Below are 18,101 nucleotides of genomic sequence, written 5' to 3'. Positions count from 1 at the left end.
TTTTTATAAAATTTTTATATATAAAAACATGTATTTTTCATTGGGTAAGTCACGGAGCAAATTACATGGTATGAAATGCATTACTTTGAATTCACCAATCATATCAAAAAAGAGTTTAACTCAATAAATTGATACGTCCTCAATAATTATAAAATTATAAAATTCTAAAAAGATTGTCAACCAAAACAAAATAGCACAAAAACAAATGAGTCTAGTCTACCATTTGAATATCTAATTAAAACAAACACAAGTTTAATTTTTTCTCAATATGAACATTCCAAAACATTAAACAAAATTACAAATGCTCAATTGGATAGCTAATTTGAAAAAGAATAAAAACATAAAAGAAATTTACAATCTTGGAAACTAATTTCATAATCTACTATCTTGAAAAAAAAAATCTAATAATTGTGTTTAATTTTAAAAGCACTGTGGTTGACACTTTGTTTCAATTTGGAATATACATCAAATTTTGATTATTTATTTATTTATACATGGTCTCTTTTATGAATTTTATGTCATTGTTAAACAACACACACTTCAGAAATATTATTTTCTATTTTTAAAAGAAATTTATTTTGGCTATGAATTGTTTAAAAAATAGGCCTCAACATCTATAATTTATATCAATTTAATTGATATACTCCAGCTTCACTCTTTTTGTATTTATAGATGTTTCTCATACATGTTTATAATTTCAAATATATGCTTTTTGACTCTCTTGCAACTAGATTATTTTAGTGCGTACTTTGTCATTTGATATTTAAAAATCTTTACTTATCACGTTATTCAAGCTAAAAAAAATGCTTCAATCATTCATCTTTCAATTCGTTTGCATGCAACTAGATAAATATCTAAATTGTTTTCTTGAGGCCATTGTATTTGAATGTCATTTAATATTAATAAATATATAAAAATATATGTATGTGTGTATTGTAAGCGCACAATTGCACCTGGCCCCAAGAACAGTTACGGACTTAGGCCCAATGAGCCTTAAACAATATGAATTTGTAGAGTGTGGGCTTGAAACCCAAGTTAGAAGTGACTAAGGATTAAATGACAAGTCAAAGATTGCTAACACTTGAAAACAACAAGGAATATTGTAAATCAACCTGCTCGGACGCAAGCCGAGAGCTGTTCTTATATTATCTCTTTTTCTTTTTTCTTTTTTCCTTTAGATTACAAAAAAGGGAATCCCTCTTCCCGTTCTAGGTTGCTCCTTAAATACTCCTCTTTTTGATACTTTGTACACGTGTTGCCCCAACTCCCCCTTAGCCTAGATATTTCTTTTCTCAGTGCCTTTGAATAGTAACCAGAAGTTTCCCTTCCATTGTTCAGGTGTCACTTCCCCATTAATGCGGCCAGGGTGGTAGGTGCAGGGTCTTTAATGTGGAGGTGGCAGCCTTTATCTTTGGTATTTCCCTAACATCGGTGCTTCTAGGACATTCAAGGGTTCACCCCTTTTAACCATTGGTCTTGGCCGTGTCATTCCCTAACCTTTACCATGAAGTCCCTGGTTCTCCAGTGTCCGTCCGAGGAGAAATTCACCCTCGGCTGGATCCTCGGATCTTCGGCGTATGGGCCAACCCGTAGTACTAACAAATTCTAAATTCAAGAGCCGGTCGGCCTTCTTTAGCATGGCCCGAAGGCCCACATTCCCATCAGGGTCTTTTTACTCCCCATAATAGCCCCTCAAAACTCTAATTTTCAACGTCCGAGGAGAAAAATAGGGTTTTGATCTGATGAGAACCTACTCCACACACTTTGTGAATGATTGCACATGTAGAAATCGTTTCGCGTCCCAAAAGATGCCACTTGGCGGTTTCATTTTCAAAAACGCGCGCATTTATTACCGTAAGTTATACCTTGTCCCCCACGTTCAACGGTGAGATGAGCATCCAACGGTACTTATCATCCCACGAAAATTTGGGCGGGACGAACATAATTTCGGGGCCGCTTTTCCGCACATCGTGACGCATCTCTCTATTCTTAACCTTTTCTCCTCGGATATAGTCCTCGGCTGTCCTCGTAGACATTCTTCCCTTTAGAGTTTAGCCTTTCGTTCTTTTCTAATGGGTAGGTTTAAGTGTATAGTTGATACCGCCGCTGGAATGGAAGGCTTCAGAGCCAAGTATCACATTCCCGGCGATGTAGGGTTAAAGTATTGCCCGGTAGAAACCGTGGCCGGTTCTAGAAAAGAGGGAGAGGTTATCATCCCAATGATAGCCTTCATAGAGGGTGGGATGACCCTCCTAATGAAACTTGTAACCAGGGAGTACCTTCGCAACCACCGGTTGTGTCCCGATCAATGCCTCCCAAACGTTTTTAGAGTGTTGGGCAGCGTCGATGCTCTAAACGAGCAAATGGGTCTAAACCTCAGCTGGCACGACGTCGTCTTTCTGTACGAGTCCCATAAAATCTCCAAAGTAGGTTACTATATTAAGTCCCGTTCCAGCGTCGTTAGGCTAATCTCTTGTCTGCCCAAATCCAACAAAGGCATGAAGGATGACTACCTGATCGTTTCTGGAAACTGGCACGACGGCCTCCACTGCCCAGTTGAGTGGGGAAATCCAGGTGCGACGCCTTAGGATTAACCCCCCCCCCGCACAAACTCCTCTAACACTCACACAAATGCGTATTCACATTTATTTAGGTTTATTATATGTTGTGTGAATCTAACCATGTTCGTTTGATTTGGTGTCTTCTTTTGCAAATAAGCAACACGTGCGCCCATGCTTAAGCCACTGCAACGTTGCAGATCTTAACCGAGTACTGTGCTCCGAGGTGTTTGTCAGCGAGGACCTACAACTCAGAGCTGCCCATCTGATCCTAGGGTACAATCCCATCTCCTCGGACTTCCAAGAGATAGAAAACGCCATAGTAGCGGGTGACCGAAGGCGAAAGAAGATCAACATAGCCCGGCCCAACTTTTTGGACGACCACGATCTCCCTGACGCCCCTCACACCGTACTGCATCTACAACCGATTGCTGCGGTCCCTCTAGCTACACACTCCCAGGCGATTGTTGTCCCAGAGGAGCAAGTGTCTTCTTCAAACACGCTAGACGAGGAGATAGAACAGTTCCAATTCGAAGATACCGAAAGACCTCGAGGGAACCAATTCGTTGTGCTCTCTGACGAGGAAGAAGAAGCCACTGAGGCCTCTGGAATTGCAGGGTTTGTAGTTGCCCAACCGGAAGACGAAGCCGAGGAAGATATGGATAGGATGCAAGATCTCCTAATCAAGAAAGGTGCGAAGGTCGCCGAGAAAAAGACGGGGGCATCCCAAGCTCTTCAAACTTTGCCACCTCCCCCTCCTCCAGCCGAGCCAAAACTTCTAGCCGAAGATCCCAAAAAGAAGAGAAAGGGGGAGGCCGAGGGGACGATCAGCAAGGACCCCAAGAAACCACGACAACAACCTCCAGCGGCTCAGCAGCAGAAGCTGGATAAAGGCAAGGGTAGGGCCCGCTCAGTTGAAAGCGGGGAAATCAGGAACGTGGCCGAAGTGCGCCGAGCACCGACCACGTGGTCCCCCGACCTAAGACTGGACGGTGCACCCATCTCCTGCCAATTCAGTATAAGGGCGGTTCAGCAAGGCCATGCCCACCACTTGGCCGAAGTGTTGGAGCGCCCTCTTTTGCTGCCCAAGGACATGGAAACCTTGGAAAAAATAAGCCAGCCACAGCTATTCCTCTCTTTAAAAAGAGACTTAGCGCTGGTAAGTTTACCTCTTTTTAGGAAGATTCTACTTTTAACAATATTCATAAATTTTTTACTATTCCTGATTCCCTTATACTTTGTTACAGGCCATTCAGGAAGTCTTCGTAGCCGAGAAGTTTATAGAAGACACTCGGAAGAAGGCCAGAACTGAGCAGGAGATTAGGATGGAGACTGAGAAGTCCTTGGGCACAGCTCTTGCTGAAAATGAGAAGCTTACTTCGGAGGTGGCTGAGCTGAGGAGAGAGAAGAATGGGGTTGAGTCAAACTTGAAGACTATGAAGACCCAGATAGAAGGGCAGCGCAAGCTCCTTCGCGAAAAAGATGATGAGCTCGCCCGAGTGCAAAGGGAACGCTCGGATTTGGAAAAAGAACTTGCGCTGATGAAGGAAGAGGCTAGCTCATTTCAACGCTCTCTACAGGCTGCCAAGCAGACGAGCTACGAGAAAGGGGTAGCAACCACCGAGGAGCAGCTGACAGAGGCCTTCGCGGTTTTGTGCCGGGAGTACTGTCAGAAAGTCTGGGGGGAAGCCCTAAACGTAGCTGGAGTTCCTCTGTCCTCGGACCTGAGGAAATCCGAGAACGTTTGGCTTCCCCTAGAGATACAGGAGATTGAAGAGGCTCCTGCTGCTACTCCTGCCCCTGAGTCAACTCTCCCTGCTCTGCCTCCGGTGGTCCCACAGCAAATTCCTGATCCTACAGAACCTTCAGGTTCCAACAAAGAGAAGGAAGGAGGCGAGGATGCAGAGAAGGACTTGAGCCAGAAGGTGGAACCCAACGTCCTTCCAACTAAGACAGTAGACAAAGGGAAGCAAGTCATGACTCCCTTTGAGCTGGAGTTGAGAGAGACCGAGGACACCAGTACCTTTCAGCAAGACCCCCCTCCAAAAGTTTAGGACCTAGCTTTAGGACTTCTCTTTCTCTACATCTGTCTTAAATGTGTAATGTACTTTTGAATGATTAATGAAGAACAATTTCATCGGATTTTCGCCTATGTTGCATCCATGTTACTTTATTCTTTCCGTATTTGTCATAAAGACTGCCCTTAGTACATAATCAAAGAGGGACAGAACAAACAAATCTAACTCCAAACATCACACAATCATAACCTCCACATAGTCATTCGCATGTTTTAGCATTAAAAATTTAACAGCAGATGACAAGGTTGAGATATTTTAAACAATGCCTTGATAAAAAGAAATCTCATATAACGGTTAAATCCTTATAATGTGTGGTATTGTGTTTAGTAGGATGTAAGATCTGAGGACCATTCCTTACCTAAATTTGCTTAACGCTTAAAGATATAAAACTTAAGAGCTGAGTTAATGACCAGTAAGGCACTAATTTCCAGACGCAATGAGAAATTAACTCTAGTCAAGCCTGGGGGTCCGAGGACTGGACTTAATCAATTTCCTATTTGATTCTTAAATATCGTAACTTCAAATGTTAATTTTCCCAAAGTAGGAGGTCTGAGGACCCGGCATAACTTAGGTTATGTTTAACAAATGTTAAGACATCAATTTCCACAAGGTTTGTGGTCCGAGGACTACACTTAACCAAGTTTCTGTTTGATTCTTAAAGATAGTAGCTTCAAATGTTAATTTTCCCAAAGTAGGAGGTTTGAGGACCCGGCATAACTAAGGTTCTGTTTAACAAATGACAAGACATCAATTTCCACAAGGTTTGTGGTCCGAGGACTGCACTTAACCAAGTTTCTGTTTGATTCTTAAGAATAGTAACTTCAAATGTTAATTTCCCCAAAGTAGGAGGTCTGAAGACCCGGCATAACTAAGGTTCTGTTTAACAAATGACAAGACATCAATTTCCACAAGGTTTGTGGTCTGAGGACTGCACTTAACCAAGTTTCTGTTTGATTCTTAAGAACAGTAACTTCAAATGTTAATTTCCCCAAAGTAGGAGGTCCGAAGACCCGGCATAACTAAGGTTCTGTTTAACAAATGACAAGACATCAATTTCCACAAGGTTTGTGGTCCGAGGACTGCACTTAACCAAGTTTCTGTTTGATTCTTAAGAACAGTAACTTCAAATGTTAATTTTCCCAAAGTAGGAGGTCCGAAGACCCGGCATAACTAAGGTTCTGTTTAACAAATGACAAGACATCAATTTCTACAAGGTTTGTGGTCCGAGGACTGCACTTAACCAAGTTTCTGTTTGATTCTTAAGAACAGTAACTTCAAATGTTAATTTCTCCAAAGTAGGAGGTCCAAAGACCCGGCATAACAAAGGTTCTGTTTAACAAATGACAAGACATCAATTTCCACAAGGTTTGTGGTCCGAGGACTGCATTTAACCAAGTTTCTGTTTGATTCTTAAGGATAACTGCTGCAAGCATCAGAGGTACTCATAACTTTGAAATATTAACTGACAAAAGCATATTCTATTAATAATAATATCTTCTAAGGTTATTTACATTCCATGGTCGTGGTACAATTCGTTCGTCCAGGTCAGCTAGCCGATACGACCCTATGCCCGCTACTGACACAATGCGATAGGGGTCTTCCCAGTTGGGTCCTAGCTTACCCCAGGCTGGGTTTTTAGAGGTGCCAACAACTTTTCTTAGCACAAGATCACCAGGTGCAAGTGGCCTTAGCCTCACGTGGGCATCATATCCTCGTTTTAGCTTTTGTTGATAGTAAGCCATTTGAACCATAGCTGCCTCGCGTCGTTCCTCAAGTAAATCAAGACCTTTCTCCAGGAGTCCATCGTTGTTCTCCGGGCTAAAAGAGCTTGTCTTTAGGGTAGGAAAACCGTATTCCAAATGTATCACCGCCTCAGCCCCATAAGTCATAGAGAATGGCGTTTCTCCAGTGGACCTGCGCGGTGTGGTCCGATACGTCCACAGAACATGAGGGAGCTCTTCTACCCATTTGCCTTTCGCATCGTCCAACCTTTTCTTCAGCCCACTAACAATGACCTTGTTAACGGCCTCGGCTTGCCCATTTCCTTGAGGATAAACTGGAGTGGAATATCTATTTATGATACCCATGTCACCACAATACTTTCTAAAAGCCTTACTATCGAACTGAACACCATTGTCTGAGATGAGTGTGTGTGGTATACCGAATCTAGTGACGATATTTTTCCAGACAAACTTCTTGGAGTCAACATCTCTAATGTTTGCTAAGGGCTCGGCCTCAACCCATTTAGTAAAATAGTCTGTTCCCACGAGGAGCCATCTTTTGTTACCTGTTGCCCTCGGGAATGGCCCAACTATGTCTAGTCCCCACTGTGCGAAGGGCCAAGGACTGGAAAGGGGGTTAAGAACTCCTCCAGGTTGATGAATATTAGGGGCAAACCTCTAACATTGATCGCATTTCCTGGCATAGTCTTGAGCCTTCCTTTGCATATTGGGCCACCAATAACCCCGAGTCGAGCTCGTGGGCTAAGGATCTTCCCCAAAGGTGGCTGCCACAAATCTCTTCATGCGGCTTCTTCCGAAGCCCTTCCGTTGAGTCGGGGTGTACACACAACAAGTACGGTCCCGAAAAGGATCGTTTGTACGGCTACGGTCCCTCGGACAACCAGAAACGCGGCGCCTTTCGGCGTATCTTATCTGCTTTAGATTTGTCCTCAGGAAGGACATCATTCCTAAGAAAAGATATGACCGGGTCAATCCAACTAGGTCCAGGCCTTATTAGATGGATGCGAGGTGCGTTGGTAATGACAACAGAGGGTTCTAGTAAATCCTCAACGAGGATAACCCTAGGTAAGCCTTGAGCCGAGGTAGTTGCCAGCATAGCTAAGGAGTCTGCATGGGTGTTTCCGCTCCGAGAGATATGAGTTAAGGCGAAGGAGTCAAATTCAGGTTGCTGGCGCTTAATCTCGGCCAAATATTCCTGCATTTTGGGGTCTCTAGCCTCCATGGTCCCCATGACCTGGCCGACCACCAGTTGAGAGTCCGAGAAGACATGGACTTCCTTTCCATCCATCTTACGTACCATCTGCATACCTACCAAGACTGTTTCGTACTCGGCCTCATTGTTAGTAGTCGAGAAGGCCAATCTTAAAGATTTTTCAAAGACAATTCCTTCAGGGGACATTAGAACAAGTCCAATACCAGACCCTCTCTGATTAGCAGCCCCATCCACATACACTTTCCAGACCGAGGGCACTGCGGCCGTGATCACTCCAACTGATTTTGCATCCATGTGTGCTTCCTTCAGAGCTTCTTCTAGCAATGGTTCAGTAAACCCTGCCACCAAGTCAGCAAGGACCTGGCCCTTCACCGAGGTGCGAGGCTTGTACTTAACATCAAAAGCCCCCAGGATGGTCCCCCACTTTGCTATCCTTCCTGAGTAGTCGGCGCTACGCAGCACTACCTTAAGGGGCAATTGAGTCAAAACAACCACTGTGTGAGACAGAAAATAATGGGGAAGCTTTCGCGTGGCATGAACCACGGCCAGGAGCGCTTTCTCTAAGGGTTGATAACGCACCTCGACATCACCTAAAGACTTACTAACATAATATACCGGTCTTTGCACCCCGTTATCATCTCTTATCAGGACCAGGCTGACCGCGTGGACGGCCACTGCCAGATAAGCAAACAAAATCTCATGTGCCTTCGGACGAGACAGAATGAGTGGCCGAGATAGATACTGCTTGAGCTGTTGAAAAGCTAATTCGCAGTCCTTGGTCCATCGAAACCCTTTCCACTTATTCAACAGTTGGAAGAAAGGACGACACCGGTCAGCTGACCGAGATATGAACCTATTCAGGGCGGCAATCATTCCCGTTAACTTTTGAATCTCTTTTGGGTTCCGAGGAGGCTGCAAGTCCTGAATAGCCTTGACCTGCACCGGATTTACCTCTATGCCTCTATGAGTAATCATGTATCCCAGAAATTTTCCAGACCCCACGCCGAAAGAGCACTTTGAGGCGTTGAGGCGCAACTTGTACTTTCTCAGTATCTGAAAAGTGTCGGCCAAATCTTTCACGTGTGAGGGTATTGTTTTGCTTTTCACCACCATATCGTCGACATATACTTCAATGGTTTTCCCCATTTGCTGTTCGAACATTCTGGTCATCATCCTTTGATAGGTAGCCCCGACATTCTTCAAGCCGAATGGCATGACCTTATAATGATAATTCCCCGTCGGTGTAATAAAGGCAGTCTTCTCCTGATCCTCTAATGCCAAGGGAATCTGGTGGTAACCCTGGAAGGCGTCCAAAAAACTCATCCGAGGATGTCCGACAGTGGCATCCACCAATTGATCAATACGTGGCATTGGGAACGAATCTTTAGGACAGGCCTTGTTCAGATCAGTGAAGTCCACACATACCCTCCACGTTCCATTCTTCTTTTTGACAACAACCGTATGGGCCAACCACTCAGGGTAGAAAACCTCTTCGATAGCACCAGCCCTTTTAAGTTTAAGAACCTCTTCCTTCACAGCCTCGGAATGTTCCCTAGAAGATCGCCGAGGTGGCTGCCTTCTCGGAACGATAGCTGGGTTGACATTTAAGTGATGACAAATGAAGCTCGGATCAACGCCTGGAGCTTCATAAGGATCCCACGCAAAAACATCAACATTGTCCTTCAAGAATTCTAACAATTCAACATTCTCTTGGTGTGGCAAAAGTACACCGACTTGGAAGAATATCTCTGGGTCATCGGCTACTGGAAATTTCTCTAACTCCTCACAATATGTCTCCTCCTCTGTCGCCATCCCAGATGAACCGGGAGCAGTTAATTGCTATAAACCTTTGGTGATCAGAGCCGAAGATTCGGCCTTCGTCTGATGAAGGACAGCAGCCGATATGCATTGCCTGGCCACCGATTGACTGCCGAGGACCTCTTCAACACATTCCCTTGAGGGAAATTTAACTTTAACATGCAAGGTAGAGGAGACAGCTCCAAGAGCGTGCAGCCATGGCCTGGCAAGGATGGCTGTATATGGAGAGTACGCGTCAACCACAATAAAGTCCACCTCAACCGTTTCTGAGCCGGATTGAACGGGCAAACGAATCTGTCCCTTCGGCACAACGGCTCTCCCTTCAAAACTTATGAGCGGCGAATCATAAGGAGTAAGATCTTCCAACTTCAACCTTAACCCCTTGAATAGATCAAGGTACATGATATCTGCACCGCTGCCCTGGTCTATCATCACCTTTCTCACATCATAGTTCCCTATCCTGAGGGTGACCACAAGAGCATCGTCATGGGGCTGGATAGTCCCTACCTTATCCTCATCGGAGAAACCTAGGACGGGCAAAGTGCCCTTCAACCTCTTCGGCCGCTACCCACATCCTCAACCCGAGGATGGGAACCGCCATCACCCTAGTGGGACCCGAGCCGGTCCTACCAGTGCCGAAGATAACATTAATTGTTCCTAATGCCGGCCGAGATGAATTGTTCCTCTCGGTTGTTCGAGCCAACTTGACCGACTCCGCCACAGCCGACACAAGTGTTGCTTTAACTTTCCCTCACCACGAGCTGCTCTAGATGGTTCCACAAGGTTCGACGCTCTCGGTAGTGTGGCCCACATCCCGGTGGTACCTGGCAAAAGAGGTTATGATTCCTCTTCGCAGTCTCCTCGCCATCTTATCGTGCCATTTAAAGAAGGGTTCCTTACGAACTTTCTCCCACAGCTCGATGTACCGGTTCCCGAATACGTTGTTCACGGCTCCGAGGTGCTGCCGAGGCGGACTGTCCAACGTAATCTCTCCTCGGCCTGTTATTGTGGTATCTGTCCGACCTGAAATCCCTTCTCTCCTGCGGGATAACCTTCTCCTTTCCCTTTCCTTGCTGTTGGTCTTCCTCCACTCTCTTATACTCGTCAATACGGTCCATGAGGCGACGCACACTGCGAACAGGCTTTTTAGTCAAAGACTTTCTTAGGTCGTGATCAGGAGGGAGGCCTACCTTAAAGGTATTAAGCGCCACCTCATCAAAGTCACCATCTATTTCGTTAAACATCTCCCAATAACGATCGGAGTATGCTTTCAACGTCTCCCCTTCCCTCATGGTCATGGATAACAGCGAGTCCAATGGCCAAGGTACTCTGCTACACGTAATGAACCGCGAAGCGAATGCCCTAGTTAGCTCCCCGAATGAGCCCATAGACCCCGATTTGAGACCGTTAAACCATCTCATAGCCACAGGTCCCAAGCTGGAGGGAAAAACTTTACACATCAGAGTCTCGTTGTGAGAGTGCATTGCCATCCTCTGGTTGAAGTGGCTCGCGTGCTCCACCGGATCAGTCCGGCCATTGTAGATGGTAAAGGTGGGCTGGGTAAACCTCCTGAGAAGCCTTCCTTTTTCAATCCTTCGTGTGAATGGAGACTTAGAGAGTTGGTGCAACGCCCTACTCATAGCGTCGTTGCCTAAGCCCCTAGAATGAAGCTTCTTACGTCTGCGAGTTGGCTGGTCGTCTTCCTCACCGGAGGACGTTGCACTGGTGGGGGAGCGCGACCTCGAGCTGTAGCCATCTCCCCTATCCTCGTCAGAGGAAGGATTAGACGAGGACGGTGAAAACCTGCGTTTAGCACAGCGTAACTTCCTCTTCAAACGATTAATTTCCTTCTGCATGGATTTAGAACCCTCCTCGTGAGTGGTGCTACCCCCACCATGAGTATGGCTGGCGCCTGGGTACTCTGTGTGGACGCTTCCCTCACGATCCCTTCGATGTTCAAGACGCTCGAAATGGTCCTCCGGTTGTGATCCCCGTGACCTCGCATGGTAAGAGCCTAAGCCTGCCATAATATCCCTACCTTTTCTAGACTAGATGTCCCACAGACGGCGCCAATTGTAAGCGCACAATTGCACCTCGCCCCAAGAACAAGCGTTACGGGCTCAGGCCCAATGAGCCTTAAACAATATGAATTTGTAGAGTGTGGGCTTGAAACCCAGGTTAGAAGTGACTAAGGATTAAATGACAAGTCAAAGATTGCTAACACTTGAAAACAACAAGGAATATTGTAAATCAACCTGCTCGGACGCAAGCCGAGAGCTGTTCTTATATTATCTTTTTTTCTTTTTTCTTTTTTTCTTTAGATTACAAAAAAGGGAATCCCTCTTCCCGTTCTAGGTTGCTCCTTAAATACTCATCTTTTTGATACTTTGTACACGTGTTGCCCCAACTCCCCCTTAGCCTAGATATTTCTTTTCTCAGTGCCTTTGAATAGTAACCAGAAGTTTCCCTTCCACTGTTCAGGTGTCACTTCCCCATTAATGCGGCCAGGGTAGTAGGTGCAGGGTCTTTAATGTGGAGGTGGCAGCCTTTATCTTTGGTATTTCCCTAACATCGGTGCTTCCAGGACATTCAAGGGTTCACCCCTTTTAACCATTGGTCTTGGCCGTGTCATTCCCTAACCTTTACCATGAAGTCCCTGGTTCTCCAGTGTCCGTCCGAGGAGAAATTCACCCTCGGCTGGATCCTCGGATCTTCGGCGTATGGGCCGACCCGTAGTACTAACAAATTCTAAACTCAAGAGCAAGTCGGCCTTCTTTAGCATGGCCCGAAGACCCACATTCCCATCAGGGTCTTTTTACTCCCCACATGTATATAACCGGGATTTTTTTTTTCTTGTTGTTTCATATGGTGTAATTAAAGTGAAGCTATAAGTAGGTGCACTGTGTGATGAGTTTCTTAATTTGATTAGAGGAGTATTTGATTAATAGTCTTAGAGGAGTATTTTATACAGGGAATTTTGCTGTAATTTGGGTTCTCTTTTGTTATAACGGTATCAGTCTTTGTGTTGTATATGGAGGTTGTAGCTAAAGCTGCAATATGCTGTACAGAATGATGCAGAGCTTGCTCTGCTGTCTGGTTGTCTGGCTTGCGCCAGTGTTTTTTTGTTAGACAAGGATTATTTAAAGATTTTGAGTTTATATAAGTTGCATGCATCATGTGAGCCTACATTTTTAAGGTGTAATTAATTGTCATTTATAGGTATTATTTGCATGCAATTTATGGAAACTTCAGGAGTGAGGGAATGGCTAGTGGTGGTGATGGTGTGTCAGTTGTTGGTGGAATGTCAGAGAAAGGTGTGGGAGAGAGAAGGGATTTGGGGGAGAAACTTGGGGGGAGTTGAAGAGAATGGTTCTCTTGTCTTTTGAGTGCAAATGGGGAAGACCAGATGGGGAAATTGGGACCATTGAGGTTCCAATTGAGGATATGGGTGTGAACAAGGAGATGGAGATGGAGATGGAAGAAGGGAGCATGGATACTCAGGAAAAAGATAATAAGGATGGAGGTGTGGCTGAAAAAGAAGAGACAAACTTAGGCAAATTGGCATCATCATCTGGGTGGAAGAAAAGGAAAGGTACTGGCAGTCTAATGCTCATTTGGGTATTGAGGCAACTTCTGTAACAAGGACCAAGAGAAAGGACAAAGTGGTAACTAATGATGAACCTGTGTCAACAAAAAGGAAGAAGAAGAAGAAGAGCAAGTATATTGGGGTGCAAAAGAAGAAAGACAGAGAAGTAGAAGAGCCGCGAACTGGAGTCAAACTCAAATCAGGCTAAGCCAAAGAAAGCTGCTGAAATACCAGATGCGAAGTTAAAAAAAGCCCGAGTAAAAAGACCAAGGTGCTTGAACATCTGTATCTGATATGAAGACAAGTGATAAGGAGAATGAGGAGGGGGAAGCTTCTGCTGCAGTGCTTTTTGCGACATTTGGACCAGGATCCTGTTTGCCTACTAAGCTGATCTTATCAGTATTTATGGTAAATTTTGCGAGCTAAATAAAATGAAAACAAAGATGTTCAATGACGGTTTCTGTGCTCATATTGGCTTTATAAATCTTGGTGATGCCTTGGAAACCTTCAAGGAGTCACTATGAAAGAACACTTTTACAAATCCCCGTTTGTATAAAAAGAACAAATCCCCCATGTCACTTTCCGCCGCCTTTATCCTGAACCTGAGCATGTGAATCTGTTTCCGACTATTGAAGCTTGGAATGACCTCTTTTCCATGCTGTCTTCCAGATCTCGCACATTTGTTTCCACCTCCTAAAGATTGCAATCTCTGTAGTTCTGTACCTCTATTCCGACTATTAAAGATTGCGATGTCAGTACCTCTTTTCTCTGAGAAACTGAGCATTTTAGTACTACACACAGACAGATATACATTGATCCTCTTTTGTGCGTGCTTTGAGTTGCAGAGGATGTAAGAGTTAATTCTCTCACTGTTGTTTTGTGAGTAGGTATTAACTTGATTTAGGTGGGCTAGTCTTTTTGGTGTTATAAGTAAGCTAGTTGCATTAGCATATGCTCACCGATATAGAGATTATCACCTTTTAATTCCCTCTTTTGCTGTCTGTCTCAGTTAGTATGGCAAGAAGCTATTTTCCAAAAATCTTTCTTAATAGAAAAGTGGAGATCGCATATTTATTCCAAGTGCCAATCCCTCTATATTTGAACTTTTGTTTGTGGTTTGCATAATTGAATCACAATGATCAAGAGCGACGGGCTAATTTGGAGAAATACCAAACTCTAATTAAATTCCGGATGCAGAAGTTTCTGGTGTTTGATACGGATTGGAGTAAGTTTTCAGTGCATGACATGGATTGGAGTGTCTATGCTTCTTAGAATGTAGGTATTTTTGATGATTTTAGTCAGATTTTTGGTTTGAATTGATTTGTAATGATCAAACTTAAGTTCCGGTTTTTTTAATTTAATGATTTTGAATAGAGTTCTCCTAATTTTTAAGAAATTTTTTGTAAAATTGCTGATGGATTTGGTTCGAATCCTTCTTGAATTGAAAAATCCTGGGTAATTTTGCAGGGCCTGGTTGAAATTTTCTTATTTTTGAGACACAGTCCGGTCGGAAAAAGACATTTAAAAGAGAAACACCCGTTTGGAATCAGTGTTGTTTCTCTAATTTACTGGGACGAAATGATTAGTTTAAAGTTTCTGAATCCTAGAATTAGGAAGATTTATTAAGAAAGTCTAAAAAAAATTGTCTTTCAACTTAGAAGTGCCTTTCACTTGTCACAACTCACAACTCACAACTTCTCCATATAGAAACCTAATTATATATTACTTAAAAGTGTTGAAAAAGGTAAAACAATAGAAAAGCCAAGTTTTTCAAACTTCGTAAAGTTAACTAGCTCAAGAAGAGTGTATAGACCAATTCACCTGAGAATTTTACAATATGAATTACCATGTAGCACGTAGGACTATGCTTTTAACAATTGCTAAAGACTCTTTGTGGGGGTGGTTGGGCTTTGACATCTACCATCAGGAGCAACTTAGTAAGAATTTTGCTCACAAACTCTTGGGCATAGTCTTCTGTATCTAAAGAAAAATGCTAACGCTATCACTCATATCTAAAGGTTGTCTACGTTTGTTTTTATTTATCTAATTTTTAAAATTTAGAGTATTTATTTTATATTTTCATTTTTTTTAAAGTTACTTAATTACATGTAATAGTAAATCCACATGGCTTGATTTAATTGGATTAATTAGCACATGTGACAGGCTTAAATGTCACTTAACAGACACATCAACACTGACATTAACATAGGGCTACCAATCAAAATAAACCCCTAATATTAGCGAAACGAATCAAAATTTTTATACATTAGGGAAAAAATCAAAATGATCCCAAGTTTCAGGGTGTATTTTTACACTTTAATCTATATCTAAAAACATTCAGCTTTAGATAAATACCCTATTTCAATGGACTCAATTATTTAAAACTTGCTTGGGACCATTCTGTTGAACACACTCAGTCGGTGGGCCAATTTGACAAGGTTTATGATCACCCTTACTCAAAAGCTTCAAATTCTTAAATTTAGCTTAAAATTTCGTTTTGGTATTCCGTAGATTCCAGTAACGTATTTACACGGCCTTTATCATAAGATACATAACTTGTTGGTTTATTTTTATAAAGCAAAAATATAATTTATTTAAAATAAAAAATATCTGAGACAAAAAGTTAAGAACATAAATAGTTAAAAATTAAAAGTTTTTTCCCAAATGCACATTAAAGGGACATTTACGTGATCACATCTACCAATCGAGTGGGGCATTTATACAAACACATCAACGAAATGGTTTCTCAAAGATGATATGGCAGGGTAAAACACCGAGGAGATTTCTAAACCAATAAGTCTGTTGCTGGGAATGCATTTAGTCTTTATTTTTGGAAGAGCGCTCCTTCCTATGTCCACCGAGAATATGTGAAATCTGTATACCTCTGTTGAGTGCTTGGTTGAAGAGTATTCGTGTTTGGATATCTGAAATAAACGGTAACCAAGACAAGAGTGTAACTGGAGTGAGTAGAAGCAAGCCCATGTTTGATTCATAGCCACGAGCAAGTTCCCTGACTGATCCCCAAAATCCAGCTCGTACAATTAATGGCTTACAAGCTTTTGCAATCTAAATCAAACAAAACATCAACAAATGAAAAGCTTGACTTGGAGTTGAAACACATGTTGTAATTGATTAGAGCAGATGTCCAAATAGTTAGGAATTAGTTAGACATTGTACATGTAACACATTGAACACATGGAAATTTATTGAAGCACATGTCGAATTAATTAGATAAGCAATGGGTTTTAATATAAGAGTCATGTTAATGGATGCCATAAGGGCAATTATTAATGAAATATAAAAGGAAAATTTTGACTTTATTTTTATGAGAAATATAAAAAGCTGTTAACAACATTTATTGTTTTATCATTCTTTTAATAAAATGTTTCTAAAAATATCTCTTAAACCATAGTAACATTTTCCTTAATATAAAGATACATCACAAACACTACTAAAAAACCATGGTAATTTTTAACTTTTAAGGGAAGGTCAAAGGTCTGCGTTTGTTTCTCAAAAAAAAAAAAAAAACACTTAGATAAACAAGATCCAAAAGAAATAAATCATGTAATAGACAATGAGAATCGGACATGAAGTGTACAAATAGGACATTGTAATCAAGTACTAGTCATAAATGAATATTTATGAATTCTCTCTCTCTCTCTCTCTCTCTCTCTCTCTCTCATTAGGAACCACTTGAAATACTCAAAATCCTATGATCCTGAAACACCCAAGCACTCTTAATTCAAGAACCTACTTGAAACATCAAGATTCCCTTAATTGAGGCAAGGAAGTGTGATGGATTGTATATATAGAACTAAATGGGATGTTATTTTCTTAGTACAAATTGATAGGTGGTTAGACATATCTAAAAAGAACACAAAAGTTCTCAAAGAAAAGCTCTTAAGGGTTGTATCATATATCAAAACCAGTTATAAATAGGATACCAATTGATATTTATACATATTGTTTTGACTTAGCAGCCACTTGATTGGTTCGGACCAACCTAATTCCTATTGGTCTAAGCTATGTTAACTAGCTAACTTCTTATCTAATTAGTTACAGGTGAGTCTCATTGGCTGTTGCACAACTAACAACTTGCAGCCTTGTAGATGCTCCTGCATCACAAACCATATTAGAGCATCTTTAGTTGTCTTTTAATATGTTGTTGTAATCTATATCGTTGATAGTAGCTATTTTTGTTGGCGTTGCCTGTGGACGTAGGTATGGAGTTGGCTGGACCACATTAAATATTGTTGTCTCTTGTGAATGTTTTATTTTCTTGTTCATGTGAATACGCTTTCGCTAGCCCTAAATCACAATAATTGATGTTAGAGCCTTTGTTGTTGCACAACAATTGGTATTAGAGCTCAAGGTTAGATCTTGGTGAAGTTCAAGAGAAGATCATATCTAGTGCAAATTTGACATTGGTTCAAGGTAGATGTACACATAAGTTTGTTTTTAGATGTGGAATCAATGATCAGATTGTTCAAGGAAAACTTGCTTGGATTAAGGTGGAGTTCCTTCAATGAAGAATGAATATTGGTTGATGAAATTTGAGTCAATGTGGAGATCTATCGAATATTGCATCAAATTTTTAATTAGTTTTGGTTTGAGTTTCCTTGGCATAGAAGGAAAGGTTTTTCCTTAGTGTGGAAGACAAGGATTCTCTTTGTCACAGAAAGAAAAATATTACTTATTGAAGAAGTAATTTTTATTCCTTGTTCACTAAGGAATAAGTTTGAAATTTTATAAATATGCATTGTTGCAAAGGGTTTGATGGTTTTTCCCCAAGGTTCCTCCTATGTGGGAAGAGGTGAAAACTCGTAAAAGAACATAGTGGGTATTTGAAAAGTAGTTGGTAAATTATTTGGGGTTAAAAATTACCCATGGTTGTGTGTTGAGAGTTGTTTGTTTTGTTAGTGTAAGAGAGTTATTGGGTGTTTGGGGCTTTGGGTTTGTGGGTTTATGTTGGTGAGGTTTTGTGAGTGTTGTTTGTATGAGTTATGAGTGTTGATTAATATGTTGTTGTAATCCATATCGTTGATAGTGGATATTTTTGTTTGCATTACCCATGAACGTAGGCATGGAGTTGGCTAAATCACATTA

The 18,101-nt window shown here is 42.0% G+C and overlaps 1 protein-coding gene across 1 annotated transcript in view; it reads right to left on the bottom strand.

Moving 5' to 3' along the window:
* Positions 1-15,559: 15,559 nt before the first annotated feature.
* The window catches only part of LOC142620751 (callose synthase 1-like), a 65,120-nt gene continuing 62,578 nt past the window's right edge, over positions 15,560-18,101 (bottom strand). Inside the window, exon 26 of the mRNA XM_075794069.1 lies at positions 15,560-16,061. Within this exon, the coding sequence (XP_075650184.1) occupies positions 15,813-16,061 (249 nt within the window). The 3' untranslated portion in view covers positions 15,560-15,812. The remainder of the gene's footprint in view (positions 16,062-18,101) is intronic.

The sequence above is a fragment of the Castanea sativa genome, chromosome 12 (genome assembly GCF_040712315.1).
Source record: "Castanea sativa cultivar Marrone di Chiusa Pesio chromosome 12, ASM4071231v1".
In the NCBI taxonomy this organism is placed as follows: Eukaryota; Viridiplantae; Streptophyta; class Magnoliopsida; order Fagales; family Fagaceae; genus Castanea; species Castanea sativa.
This window is presented reverse-complemented; position numbering and strand designations above follow the sequence as displayed.